Source organism: Rhipicephalus microplus, chromosome 3 (assembly GCF_043290135.1).
Source record: "Rhipicephalus microplus isolate Deutch F79 chromosome 3, USDA_Rmic, whole genome shotgun sequence".
Classification (NCBI taxonomy): domain Eukaryota; kingdom Metazoa; phylum Arthropoda; class Arachnida; order Ixodida; family Ixodidae; genus Rhipicephalus; species Rhipicephalus microplus.
The window spans coordinates 54,291,794-54,306,947 of NC_134702.1; the positions used below are offsets into that span (position 1 = coordinate 54,291,794).

The 15,154-nt window shown below is 44.0% G+C and overlaps 1 protein-coding gene across 1 annotated transcript in view; it reads left to right on the forward strand.

Annotated features, from left to right (window-relative positions):
• LOC119187174 (parathyroid hormone/parathyroid hormone-related peptide receptor) overlaps positions 1-15,154 on the forward strand; it is a 236,321-nt gene that overhangs the window by 180,432 nt on the left and 40,735 nt on the right. Inside the window, 3 exon segments of the mRNA XM_075889590.1 lie at positions 13,280-13,342; positions 13,345-13,362; positions 13,365-13,408. Coding sequence (XP_075745705.1) covers positions 13,280-13,342; positions 13,345-13,362; positions 13,365-13,408 — 125 coding nt within the window.

The following is a 15,154-nucleotide window of genomic DNA, read 5'->3' on the forward strand; positions in this document are numbered from 1 at the left end:
TGTCGGCATCTGGGAGACCTCGGTTTTCTAAAGCTTTCTACAGTGACCACACTGCGCCATGTTATAGCACTTTTTTTTTTCCAGAGCGAGTGACCGAGGGCACCAAATCGTAAAACAGCACTTATCAGGGACGTTACGCGCAGAGACTTTTCCCTTTTCAGCGAAATTTTCAGCTGTGATTTTGTACAAAGGGGAAAAAAGAATATTTGCCATGTTGCAGGTAATTTCACATGTGGTTAAAGCCACCAATGAGGACCGATAGCGGGAACAGTGTGCCTGCTGCTCCTGCAAGCGGTTCTGTGGCACGCTACACGCACACTTAGCAGTTGAACTTTGTTTCTGGTATGTACGTGAAGTGATTTCTAGTTCACTCCTGGCGCTAGACCAACACCATCAACACTGCAGAAGATGTTGGATTCCAAGTCAACTATGTGATATGCACTGAAAGCATTTAAGTTAAGAAAGTTATTTTTAATTCGTTAGCAATTATATGGACAGTCTTGGCTGAATTTCGCTGTCATCGTCGCCGCCACCGCTGAAGCCACCGTCATTCATGCCTATGCTTGTATATATATATATATATATATATATATATATATACGGGAAAGAATGCGTTAGCCTCCTTTTTCTGTGGAGCGATTATTGCCTTTCCGGCCGGAGCCGCCTGCGCGCGCGCTTGAATCGTGAGCAAAAGGGGGGGGGGGAGGGTATGGTTGCCGCGCTGTCGCGGCAACGATCAGCGTGCGCCTTGTGCCCCCACAACAGGCGGGAGCGTCTACGGGCTGCGTTGTCAACACGAAAAAACGGTGACAAAAGTGTACCTGGAGCGGCCGTATTCTCTTGCACCAGCGTTTTGTAGAGTTATGTGAGATCGGATCCAAATCAATTGACTGCCAGTCTCACTTCGTATAACACTGCAATTTGCTAGCCTTGCTTCGTAAAACATTCCAATATGTTGCTATCGCATTCACTGTTTCACCCTTTTGGTGAAATTGTGACTTCTTTCTTGCACCGGAGGGGGGGCACTAGTCATGATTTCAATGGTCGCAGACATCTCAAACTTGTGTTATTAGAATATGTGTGGGTGTGGGGGGGGGGGGGGGAGCTAATACTAGCACTGCTACTATTGTGGAGGGAAATATGCTGGAAATTTTGTCAGTATATGCTGAGAAAAATGTCTGAAATAGAGAACTTTCATGTCTTAGAATGAAAACTATTCGGCATTGTACGGAACATCACTGTTTCTTATCTGGCTGACCACACCGCTACGGAGATCTTCCTATCTTCGTGCGCAGATATTGGGTTGCTCCGAAGTTGGAGAGTCACGAGTCATATCAGGCGATAGACCAACAAAGGCCTGGCGAGGTCCGCCCTTCTCCCCATGCGCCTAGCCGCGGTGGGCGCGTTCTGGGTAACGACTTTGCTAGACGTGACATCTGGTTTCGATTCTCAATATTTCCCGCCTTTCCCGCGAGCGCTTCCTTTGAATCGCGCTGGCACTGGGTGGGCGTCCTTTAAAGGGGTGTAAGAAAGCGCGCCTGTTTTCGATGCGCGCGCTCTGTCGATGCGCGCGCTCTGTCGATGCTAAGCATTGGCGCCGTTAATTCGTGCTGTCGCTTGAAGGAGCCCGCAAGCGCTTGTTGTAAGCGCTCGTTTGTGGCATGGTATAATGGGACTTGCATCGTATTTCGTGTGTGAAGTCCCTCTTGTTTCCTCCACTGTAGTTGAAATAAATAGGCACTGGAACCTTACTGTAAGGACTAGTTGCTGGCCACTTCCCATTACGCTGTTGAGGGAAGTGCTAGTTGATTATGAAAAAAATGGCAGATCCTACGTACAGTGGGAATCGATTATATGCAAAGCGCGAATGAGAAGGTTACTATGTCACTTTAAATCAGCACAACTTTACAAGGTGGAAATAAATTATGCCGTACATGACTTCCGTGTCATGATTATCATGTTTGAATGTGTCGTTTGCCTTCATAATGATCTATTGACGTCACGTGATACCAAATTTAGTATATGTGGAGCTAGCAAAACGCTCGCGAGCACGCTATGAGCGTGGCAAGTGGTCACGTTGTTACATGACACGCATGTCATGATTTTCATGTTAGAGTCTGTCGCTTGTGTTCGCCATGGAATCATGCCATACCATACCAGTTTTGCAACATGCCATGTGAACGAAACCACTGGAAGAGTTGCAGGACCATGAAATATAAATCATGACATTCATGACATACATGTCATAATTATCATGTTATGAATAGTCAAATATGTTCTTCATACAGTCATGTTATGCCATACCAAGTTTGGTATCAATACCATTATCGAAACGGCCAGGAGAGCTAAAAGTCGTAGGCGGCTGGCTAGACAGACAGACAGACAGACAGACAGACAGACAGACAGACAGACAGACAGACAGACAGACAGACAGACAGACAGACAGACAGACAGACAGACAGACAGACAGACAGAGAGACAGACAGACAGACAGAAAGACAGACAGACAGACAGACAGACAGACAGACAGACAGACAGACGGATAGATAGACAGACAGACAGACAGACAGACAGACAGACAGACAGACAGACAGACAGACAGATACAGATAGACAGACAGATAGACAGACAGATAGATAGATAGATAGATAGATAGATAGATAGATAGATAGATAGATAGATAGATAGATAGATAGATAGATAGATAGATAGATAGATAGATAGATAGATAGATAGATAGATAGATAGATAGATAGATAGATAGATAGATAGATAGATAGATAGATAGATAGATAGATAGATAGATAGATAGATAGATAGATAGATAGATAGATAGATAGATAGATAGATAGATACGCTTAAAGTCGCCGAAGTTTGCCAAGAAACGCTTCGCATTTAAAAAAAATGGCACACGTCTCCCCGTAGCCTGAGTATTATGCGAAGCCACCGAGGGTTGACTGAGTGTTCTGTAAAGCGGTGCTGTTTATTCATCACTGTAGACGATCATATGAGGCTGCGCCCACAGCTGCATTGCAAGCCCTCGCCACCGCAGCACTCATGTTCATGTCTTCATTCATACCACTACGGTGTGTGTGCGTGAGAGAAAGGAGTACACGCTTTCACTATACAGAGTAGTGCCGCGCCGCCAATGATATCCACTCATACCAGAGCACGTGCTGGAGTGAAGCGATGGATGGATGGATGGATGGATGGATGGATGGATGGATGGATGGATGGATGGATGGATGGATGGATGGATGGATGGATGGATGGACGGACGGATGGACGGACGAACGGACGGACGGACGGACGTGGCTGTACCCTTTATATCGTGCGGCGGCTAACGCCACCTAGCCGTAATACTTAGTGAACTAACCATTATATTTATCTTTTTTTTTTCCTTTAAATAGTGAGGTTGAGGATTCGTACTTTGCAGTGAAGGGTTAAATTTTCCCTCGTGCCTTCACCTTAGCCACTAATCAGATAACCTCCTTCTAGTTAAGGCTACCCGCTTAAAGTCTATCTTGCCCTCCCTGTCCCTAAACACCAGTGCTTTGAAAAACTATGCGCCATCATCCTAAACTATAGGGTGAAGCCCTTTACAGAACATTTTCAAGTGTTCGGCAGTTTCTTCTTCCTCTCCACACGCACAGCATACTGTGTCTACTTCGTATTTGGCCCGATATGTCTTGGTTCGCAATACTCCCGTCCAGGCCTCAAACAGTAGAGAACCACCCCGAGTATTATCATAGATCATTTCCTTGGCAATTTGCTGCTTAAAAGTTCGATAGATCTCTAGTGTGGACTTCTTAATCATGCCGATTCTCCACGTGTCGGTCTTTGTTTTCTTCACTTTTTCGTAACCGATAGTTCTTTTTGGTTTGGCCACCTGCTGTTTTCTAAGTATTTACCACTCAATTTCCTGGTTCTTTTTCTTCATTTTGTATCGACATTCTTCATGTACAAGTAGCTGAAAACCTTCCTAGCCCAACGCTCCTCCCCCATTTCTCTCAATCGCTTCTCAAATCTCTCTGTGGTAGAGCGCGTGCTCTACCACAGAGCCATCTAGTGGGCGCTCCGAGTACTAGCGTTGCTAGTAATCGGAGGGGAAGGACGGACAAGTGCGGACAAGGGAAGAACCCCGACCATAAGCTGCTTCGAATCTAAAAACAAAGAAAAACTGATGGGTGGAATTATCGAAGCGTATGAAGTCGGCTGCGAGAACGAGGGTTGCGCTAGCACTCTTTTCGTTACAATGTGAAAAAAGAGAGGTGCAATTTATAATAAGCAGAGTACGATTTGATGATCGTGGAATTTTTTGTGTTTTGTTGTTCTTAGTATTCGACTTTGCGAGCCTTGTCCTCTGCTCATTCAGCCTATAGTACATATATATTTTGCTGCTTGGCTCTTCGGTGGGAGCCGGGCCGCCGATATGTCGGAAATCAGTAGTTATTATTTCTCTTTTCCAAATTAGCGGCCAGATGCAAGTCAGTGCTGTGTCCTATTTCTTCTTCACAGTGCCCGGTCTGTGTTTGCCGTAGCCATACTCAAATGCAACAAAATTGAAAATAGTAACGTGGCCAGCTAGCATATAACAATATTTGGAGAGAACTTCAGAATCTATTTGTAGTCGACAGGCAGTTAGGTGATAACCTGTTTGTTATTCTTAATGAGTCTATAGAAATAATGAAAATAGGAAAGACGCTATTGTTCGTGGCTTTTCTAGTTATCACTGGGGCGTATGCCAATGGTTACAAGAAAATTTTTCGGTTGATATTGAGAGGAATGGGCGTAGTGGACAGCTTTTGAGAGAAATATATACCCGAGAACATACAGTTCGCATAGAATGGGAATCATTAGGTAGCAAAGAGTACGTCAATTACTGATACAAGATGTTTCTTGTCTTCACTGGTATTTATGCTGTACAAGGTGATAATAGAAAAAGGCGCTAGTAGGTATCAACTTTGGTTTTAATCTGTCACACAAACAGGTCAGCGTGACGATGAAGCTAAGCTTCCAAGTTTATTTTATGCTGACGATAGTGTCTTATTAGCGAACAGTCGAGATTATGCACACGGGCTGGCGGATATATTTCGGAAGGGAAGGTGAATCTTTAGGACCAGGATTTCGTGTAACAAAATGTGGAATTTATGATATTCAGTGATCTCAAAACTCAAGCTGTATCTATGAAGGGCTGAGAAACACCATCGGTAAACGAATACGAGTACCTCGAAAGATGGGTGAATAATGGTGATAGGTACATAGAGGTACAGAAAGAACTTAGGCAGAAAACTGAACTATTAATGCTGAAACAAGGAAACGCGGAGCGTTTTGAGGGTAAAACAGGTACGAGTTGTTTCGAGGTCTGTGGAATGGTGTAATGGTTGTGCGATTTACATTTGGGAACTCAGTACTATTCATGAGGCCAAAAATGCATTCAGGAATGGATGTGAATCAAATGACAGTGGAACGCATTGCGTTGAGCACCCACGGGAAGACGACAAATCAGGCAATAAAGGACGATATGTGATGGGAAAGTTTTGAGGCGAGGAAAGCTCAGAGGCAAGTACGGTTCGAAGCAAGGCTAAGGATTATGAAAGGGATTAGATGGGCAGGGAATCTGTTTTGTTATTCACGGGAGAAAAAAAACTAGGAGGCTCACCAATATAAATAAATATACGGCTGCCAATGTAAGCGATGTGGCAACAAGAAGTTTTAAGCGGAAAGTCAGAGAGGCGTTTTACTGGATGGCAGCGATGAGAAGAAAAAATGGCCCTGAGTAATAACCGAAATGGGTAGAAACGAAAGAAGGAAAGGGACAGTTTATGATAATTCAAGGGGAAGCGCTTTACAGTTTGAAGCGATGTCAGGTTGCATTAGTAGGCGAAGTTATAAAGCAAGGTTCAGTAAACAAGAAGAACAATGCACATGCTGGAGGGAACACAAGGAAACGACTAAGCAGGTTCTCAGTGATCGTGGATATGTCCACCCAAATGTACGTTTGACCACGAGCCTACAATAAGCCTTGTGTTTCAGGGACTATTGAAAGCTGGACACGCTCGCAATAGAAATAAATAAGAGATGGTTAGAGTATTGGTGGCAGATAACAAGAGAGAAAGGACAGAAATAAATAGTCAGAAAAATGAAGAGATTTTGCCATAAAGGGCAGAGAACTGGGCTTATAATTAACACCTTTATTTTCTATAGTAAGATGCTTTAATCGAAGTTGACGCGGTAGTAGGCCAACTTCCATTCATCCATTCATCTATCCATCCAAACGTTCGTGCTGCGGCTCATGAGCATCGGATCATGCGTCAAGCGAAGGTGGTGCCGTAGTTGCTCTCAGTACAAACGAAAACATGATACGCATGTTTTCAGTTAGAAAAGATTATAATAAAAGTATGTTACATTTGAACGCTAATATAGCGACAATGAATAGCGCACAACATTAACGGGGCACATGATCGCCAGCGAGTACGTCTCTACGTTTTCGCCGTGAAAGGCACCAGAAGTGATTTAGCGGGAATAAATAAAAACATAAATTCGCGTTTAACTAAGAAAACAGGTGAATTTTAGACAATATATTAGGAACAGTTACGTTAATGGGGTTATCTCTATCTGGGTTCTGAGCAATGGTCTGGCCTTTTAAGCTTGCGTTAAACACCGACAGCAAAAAGAAAGTCTTCTCAGTGCCCTTCTTTCATGCAATCGCAGAAGGAAGAGACATGGGAACAGGATGGCCGCTTCCTCACCTCCACTAGTGGCAATCCTGCTTATGCGTCTCCTCCATCTGTGATTGATACTTTGCACTTGCTAAGAAGCACAGGTTCGTCACCGGGAACAGATGTCCCGAAGCCCCGCTGCGGTGATCTAGTGTCTAAGGTACTCGGCTGCTGACCCGCGGGTTGCGGGATCGAATTCCGGCTTCGGCGGCTGCATTTTCGATGGAGGTGAAAATGTTGTAGGCCCGTGTGATCAGATTTGGGTGCACGTTAAGAACGCCGGGTGGTTGAAATTTCCGCAGCCCTCCTCTACGGTGGCTCTCATAACTATATGATGGTTTGGGGACGTTAAATCGTACGTATCAATCAAGCAGATGGCCTGTACTCAGCCCTGTAATGTGGTATTCACACAATGGAGAAATCCTGAGAAGAGAGGCGAGGATGGCGCGTCACGTCACAACGACGTCACGGGTTAGTGTGTCGACGTGAGCTCCTCAGGGCTTCTCGAGAGAGGCGAGGATCGTTTCTACGGCCGGTCAAACGATCACCGTGCTGCGCTGGATATGGCGGAATTTCGGGTGGGTATCTGGCCAGATTGTAGCCTTCGTCCCTCCTGCAGAATGCGGCGGCGATGGTCTTTAAGCTCCAGACTTAAGCTCCAGTTAAGCTCCAGACTTCCGGGCACCGTGATGGCGGAAATGAACGATGCATCATTTTTTTTTCTCTCGTGAAAGAATGCCCTTGCTTGTGGGGCATCTCGTCTGATGATTATAGTAAAACTAACCTAAAGAATGGTGTCTGGGAGACGATAGCCAAGCAGGTGAAGGAGCGATACCCTCTCTATGACTCATATACGACAGGTAAGTGACATTCAGTTTTGTACTAATGTGGTTATTCTGATGAGAATCGGGACATCTCGCTTTTGTTGTTGTTGTTGCTGCTGCTACTGCTATGCTTGTTCAGCTTGATGAAGAGGCGTTACTTTTTAATAGAAATGTTTTTAACGGGCCTTTTGAGTCAAGTTTAGACGCATACAGGCAGTCGCAGAATCCGATTGTTGCTTTTTTTTTACTTTCAGAAACATTAACATAATTCACATTTTACTTTATTGGCTGCTCTGATGCAACCGATTCTTAGGCTGACTTTGCGTAGTGAAGCCTGAAATTGTCTTCTATGGCCTTGTGTCTCTAATTTTTAATGAAACTCTTGTGCAGATAATTGTCATATATTAATAGACTAAATCACTTCCGTTCTCGGTTATTCTCATAAGAGAAATGCTATGGTAGCATAATTCCTTCGTTCACAGAAAGCCAACCTACATCGAAAGATACTTATAGAAATTCCCATCTGCCAACCCAATAGTGGTGTTTGACGAGGCAGCGAAGCTGTCAGTAATTTCATAGCCAAAAAAAACAAAACAAAAAGCCGTTGTCAATGACGCTGCTAGGAATGTCCCTTTGGGCGAGTTCATCTTTGCAAACAAGAAAGCTTGTGGTGGCGAGTCAAACCAAAGGCAACGCCGTGTCTGCATTCCATAAAAAACATAAACAAGGAAGTTGCATTCCATAAAAAAAAACATATAAACAAGGGAGCTTCTAAAAGCAGCAATGTGGTAGGGGGTGCAAAAGAGGCACTTCCTTGAAACCACACCAGCGCTTTTCTCTTCCTCTAGTCAGGACACAACGTGGCTTTGAACCCCCTCCCCTTCACGATGAAAGCTTACCGATATATATGGCGGGGGTAGCGGAATTCTTATGTTCCGGCCACTAATGTAGTCTGGCCACTCTTATCTCTCCCATCGTTCACCTCGTCCGTGTCAGTAAGGGACATCTGGAAGGACTTCTCCTCGCCCATTGACGTCAATAGGCTCCATCTACATCCCCTGTGGATTTGTCCCTCGTGTGAACACCGCTTAAAAGTGTATTGACACAACAACGGACGAAATCGCTATTCGACTCCCGGGATCGCATACTACGTCATCATACGTCACCCGTTTCCGCGTCCCCACTTCGGTCCACGCGGAGCGATTCGTGATACGAAGTAAGCCGAAATAACAGTTGGGATCCTCGGGGAGCAATGCCGAAATTCTCGCTTGTAACGGGAACTCTCCCATGTCGTGTGAGTACTAGTTGCGGAGGGATTCTAATCGTGTCACATGTCACGTGACTGATCCGTCCGCGATCACGTCCGTAGTGTGAATACAGCTTAATGCGTGCCTGCTTTAATAATCATTGAAGGAGGATGGGATATTATTGGGGTGCTGGGGGATGCAAGGAGCTAAAGAGGAGAACAGACAACAACATGGGGTGGGCTCACGCTCTTCAAGAAACCGGGCTGCCGGGGCCCGGATCTTGACCAGTAAAGGCGCTTTGTTCAGGCTGCCTCTGTGTTCTCGCTTTCCTCCCCCAACTTCTGTTAACGATGGCCTATCATTTTTATGGGCGAAGCTCCTTAAGGTGAGGGTCTGTCCTCCCTCCGTTAGTGTACGTAGCCACCTTGCAAACATCCCACTACACCGCATAACCGATCCACCACTTCAGCGGACATAAAACCAATACTGTTGAGAAGTAGCCAATATGAAATGCAAGATGGTCGTGTACTTGTATCCCAAGTGCACGTGCAAATTTTTTCACTGTGTCCGTTCCTTGTTTTTACGTGACCGCCTATAGTTTTACCTTTGCAAACTGCCCACTACTTCGTCCTCGCAAACATCCCGCTACGCCTCATCACCGATCCATCCCTTCACCAACCATAAAGCCGTTATATTGAAGGCAGAACGGAAGCGACGTATAGCTACCACTTACCAAGAAGAAATTTTCTTGTATAAATATATACAGTGTTTTTCACGTCTTTGATGATGTAGCGGGTGATATTCGCGGATGGTTCACAGTTTAGTGATGAAACCCTCTAGCACTTCGCCCCACTCATCATCATTCACTCTGTGGATATGCTGTGATTTTATTTTCTTACGGTTGCCTTTTTATATGCGAAGCAGCTCTTTGACTAGCCTGTGTAAGGCTGTGCCTTCGTACAAATGTGTCGCTCGCTACAGGTGTTGGCGTGGTGCCAAGTTGGTCACACTGCTGCTACGCGTAGACGTCATGCTCCCCTTGAAGTGCGCACCTTGCCACTCTCTCCCTAAACTGCCGACCTCTCGCCGTGGCGCCAGTAGCAGCCACCTCATCCGTTCGCTCGCAACACCTGCCGCGACCGCCGCTCGCTACACCGCCGACTCGTCGGTTCACGTGCAGTAAACCTGACGCTCGCCTAACGTAGGCGTTCAAACATGTCTGTACGTGTCACCTGCAAGACCTATGCCAGCCATCGCTTCAAACGAATCTTCCAGCGCTCACCGTAGCACCCGCGTTAGCGCTGTTCAACCCGTGACACCACCCATGCGCAACGCTGCTGCATCGCATCCCATCAGGGTTCCCTTCAGTGAGATGGTCCAATTTTTCACTGTAATTGTACTTTGAACTTTGAAAAGTTTTGTCGCGACGCCAGCCGAGCGAATGTTGACACTGGTTTTCGGGTCAGTTTAATGCCGCTTTTCCGGAGATTTTCGGAAAGCTCCCGGAAATGACTGGAATCCGACGTATGGGCTGGACCTTTCCGGGCGAGTTTCAAGAGGAAAAATGTTTTTATAAAGTACTACTTCCTTTAAAGCCCATAAGTGCTTTTTCAACGAATGGTGGGACACACAGGGGATAAAGGTTTCTGTATATTCTTTTCCCAAGGCTCGGCAGTTACTTTACCATCTCTTGTTATTTTTATTGCGTGGGAAAGAGCGTGGACACCACGGAAGCTGCTTGGGCCGCAGGGAAATTCTAAATGAACTGTACATAAATACTTGCAGGTGTGCACCGACAATCCAGCACAGAATATCTATTAAGCTCGCCCAGTCACGGGACATCCTGCAGAAAAGAGAGCGTCGCGTTTTGCCGTCGTGGCACCGTGAATAGATTCACTTGGTCGATGAGGTGAACCATCAACAACATCAATCGGCTCACCAAAATGAAAGAAGACAAGGCAACGTACACTAAGTGTACACGTATATATATATATATATATATATATATATATATATATATATATATATATATATATATATATATATATATATATATATATATATATATATATATATATATAGCTACCTGAATTAAAAGACACAAATGTAATGCTTATTACACTGCTATAAAAGCGGAGTGAACACTGGAACCATAATTGGCTTTAACTCAGCATAACGCCTTTATCATTGGGGTTCATAGATAATGTTTGTTGCGTTTTTATAAAATCAGATAGCAAGCACTAAAACTACCGTGGACATTACATCGACATTACGTGCGCGTAAGGTCTCTTTCATAATCAGTTTCAAGACGTGGCGCCATGGTATAATACTTGACTGCCATGCAGAATGCTTGGGTTTGGTTCATGCTCGAATCCTGTATTTTTTTAATTCTTTGTGTTCGTCAGGTCAACGTTGCGATGGCTGTTTTTCTTAACGCTCCCTCATTTCAATTATTAATGCGTGTTCTTGTCGTTCCTGCGCAGACATAAACTGTCAGTCACCTGGGGCGCATAACCATTGGCGCATAACCGTGGTCCTTGGCATGTGGTTATGTACCACCTGTGTCTGGACTAAAGCGTTTGACAATATGCGCCTGACAAGATTGTCACGTTATTCATGGCATACCCAGACGTAAACGGCGCTAGATAGATAGATAGATAGATAGATAGATAGATAGATAGATAGATAGATAGATAGATAGATAGATAGATAGATAGATAGATAGATAGATAGATAGATAGATAGATAGATAGATAGATAGATAGATAGATAGATAGATAGATAGATAGATAGATAGATAGATAGATAGATAGATAGATAGATAGATAGATAGATAGATAGATAGATAGATAGATAGATAGATAGATAGATAGATAGATAGATAGATAGATAGATAGATAGATAGAATGAATGAATGAATGAATGAATGAATGAATGAATGAATGAATGAATGAATGAATGAATGGATGGATGGATGGATGGATGGATGGATGGATGGATGGATGGATGGATGGATGGATGGATGGATGGATGGATGGATGGATGGATGGATGGATGGATGGATGGATGGATGGATGGATGGACGGACGGACGGACGGACGGACGGACGGACGGATGGATGGATGGATGGATGGATGGGGAGGAGGAAGAGGAGGTCGGTCAGTCAGTGAGTCGCGCAAATCTGCCCCATACTTTGACATAGTAAGGAAGAAGGGGGCACTTCGATGAATTTTTCCCCTTCTGATAGGAACCCTGCCCACATCTAAAAACCTACGCCTGCGCTCATGCAACACTACCCCTCTACGCCTCTGCAGCACTGGAGAGAAAAAGGTTTGGTACCGCCCCGCCATTTCTATGTGAGAGGAAACAAGTGAATTATACAAGGCGCTTCAAGAGAGTTGTCTGTAGGGTGGGTTGGTGCTTTGACATTGTAACCATCGTGAAAGTGCAACTAAACACAACACGCGTCTCGTCTGTTTTTTATTGTGTGTTGTGTTTAGTTGCACTCTCACGATGGTTTTCATACATACAAGGCACGTTTATGGAGGTTTATGCACGATCGCATGATCCTCAGTATCTCTGTTAAAACGCCGGGCACTTACCGCTGCGGGGTTAGGAGTCCCAGGTTTCATTTCTGCGGTGGACTTTTTTTTTTCTTTTTCATTCAGTTTCATACATATTATGAACGTCAGATCAGTGACGAGAATACGTCTGTGGAGCTTTGGTGGACTCCGGCATGGAACACTTTTGTGTTAAAAGACACGACGCCTTGAGTAAAGAATCAAGTGTTCTATCTCAGTGTGGTCGTTTCAGTATCTAAAACAAAAGAGCGAGAAACATTACTTTCTTTTACGCAATTATTGAAAAGTGAAGTAGTATTATAATTTTGGAAGTAATCTTTCATACACAATTCACTAGCCGAACCAGATATCAGTTTGGGGCTGACAGCTGAGCCCCGCCTCATTACAATGTCGACACACCTACACGTCCATCTATTATCTGCTCCTCCGCTGGGACAAACATTCTTATAGCTAGCAGGCTTTTCTTTCCTAAAGACATCTATCTGCATGTACTCGTCCCAGCTGATGAAAGTACACGCGAGATCAGACGTACTGGAGCAACACAGGAAGCAACTTCTCGGTGTCAATAGATGCAACTTGTCTCTTTGTACGTTGTCGCGCCTGTCAGAATTAGTAGGTGTTCATCGCTATCAAAAATCGGGCGTTTTGATGCATAGTAAACAGGGAAAACGAAAAAAAAAAACTTATCCTTGCCTCATCTTCTCTGGATGAACGCTGCAATACGTTTTCACGTACCATAGGTTTATACACGTTGTTGTACTAAAGCTTATCTCTATTTTCTGTATTGTTGTGCTATGTGTTATAATTTTGGTTTATTTTGCTCAGAAATTGTGGTCACTGTCAAGGCTTCTCACTAATTCTACGCGCTGTGTGTGTGTGTGTTTTTTTTGTTTTGTTTTTTACAGAAGTCGCCACAAAGAAATGCTTGGAGAACGGCACATGGTTTTTCAGCCCATCCCAGAACCGGACGTGACGAACTACTCTCGCTGCGGGACGGATCATACATGCATTCGGAGAACATATCTATTTTTGAAGTAAGCATAACGCGGGTATATAAACCGCTTTCTTTCAACAACGTTATCTGCTCCGTACATTCCGGTAAATTATTTACACCGGAAGTTCTTTTTCTGTTGTCAGTATGTGCACGAAGCACACGCAGACAGTAACTTGTCATGGGGTTATGCTTATGATACACTGTAGGCCTGGTCTCGCTCAAAGCACTACACAATGGATGTTTGTTGTAAGCACTTCCCGTCTTACGATGCTATTCCATTAGGCTGGCTGACTTTCAGGATGCACAATACAATTTCATGGCGGCCGTCTGCGTCAGCACCATCGGGACGTACAAGCGCAAAAATAAATTTGGAAAAAATGTTTTCGTCTATGCATCGCTTTTTTTTTCTCAAATGCTCCATTAATCGAGTTTGGCGGCGAGTATCATTTCGTTATTTCGAGTTTGCTCGCACGCGTGGACAGTCCTAAGAAACATCACGCACGTCCTTGACACTTCCTTTCTGGTAGGCGAACCATGCTCTGGTTTGGTGTTTCTTTGTTTTGGGCAGTTTTGTCAACTCCACTCACACGTGAAACGCATTGGCTTCTGCAGTGACTTCGAAATAGCTTTTCCGAGGGAGCGCGTGTGGTAGCTCCACGGAAACAAAAAAAAAGTGTAATAGTACACATTGGTGTATTCGCGATGAAATCAATGTTGCAATCTTCAACGGGATTACGAACAACTAGTACAAGGTCAGCAAACATCTACTGTAGACTTTATTCTGTGAAGATGAAAAAAGAAACGTCGTATACTTGATGTCTATGATTTTGCTGATAATTTTCTACAGCATTCCCTAGCGACTCGAATAGCTCGAAGTCACAAGTTGTTCTCAAATAAATCAATTTTTGAACAGACAAACAATCGACAAGCATTGCCGGGTGACGACAGCCATTTTGCGAAGCTCGTGTTTCCATTTATTCGGGATTGTGCTAAGAGCAATACAGGCTAAATATTAAAATATCGTTCGTCGTAACACAAATGGAAGTAAAGAAAAATAATTCATATGATGTCCTAGAATTTTTAGAAACTATCTACTTTTAAAAATGCACGAGAAACGCTGTGTTTTTTGAAAGTCAGTCAGTTTCACGACGCAATTGCTCATTCTGTGAACATTTTATCTTGTTCATACAAGTGTGGATGGGCCTTTGTGTGAACAATGAGCTTGTGTATATATGTTAGAGCAATAATTTTCAAAGTATTTTTTAGCTGAAAACATAGAAATTGAAGTGTTTTGTCAATAAAATAACCTGCATTTAAAAAAGAACTTTCATTCTTGGTCAAAATTTTCGACTTGTTCTCAAACGACTGTAGAATGATATTCTAAAAACATTTAACGCATTTTATCAGAAAATTATTGCAAAATTTCAAACAACGTGTTTTTATAGCGTTGTCGCTACTGCAGGACGTTCATTTGTTGTTACACATAAATGCAGAAAGGTGGAGAAAACACGTGTACTGTAGTTGAACAGGGCTAAATTTTCGAACGAGTAACGACACAAGAAGACCGGACAAGTGGTGCGCGTTTGCACATGTTTTGTCAATTTCGCTCAGCCCAACTAAATTACAATGCCGTAGCACCTAGAAAAAAATTCAAGGTTCGCCAAGAGACACTACTTTATCAGCGATCTGCCCGTTCCGACCGGCGAGTCAATGCCGCGTCACCTACCAAATTTTTCGCCATCTCCAGGACCATTTTCTGCCATTTCAGTGAGGTCGGTCACATTTA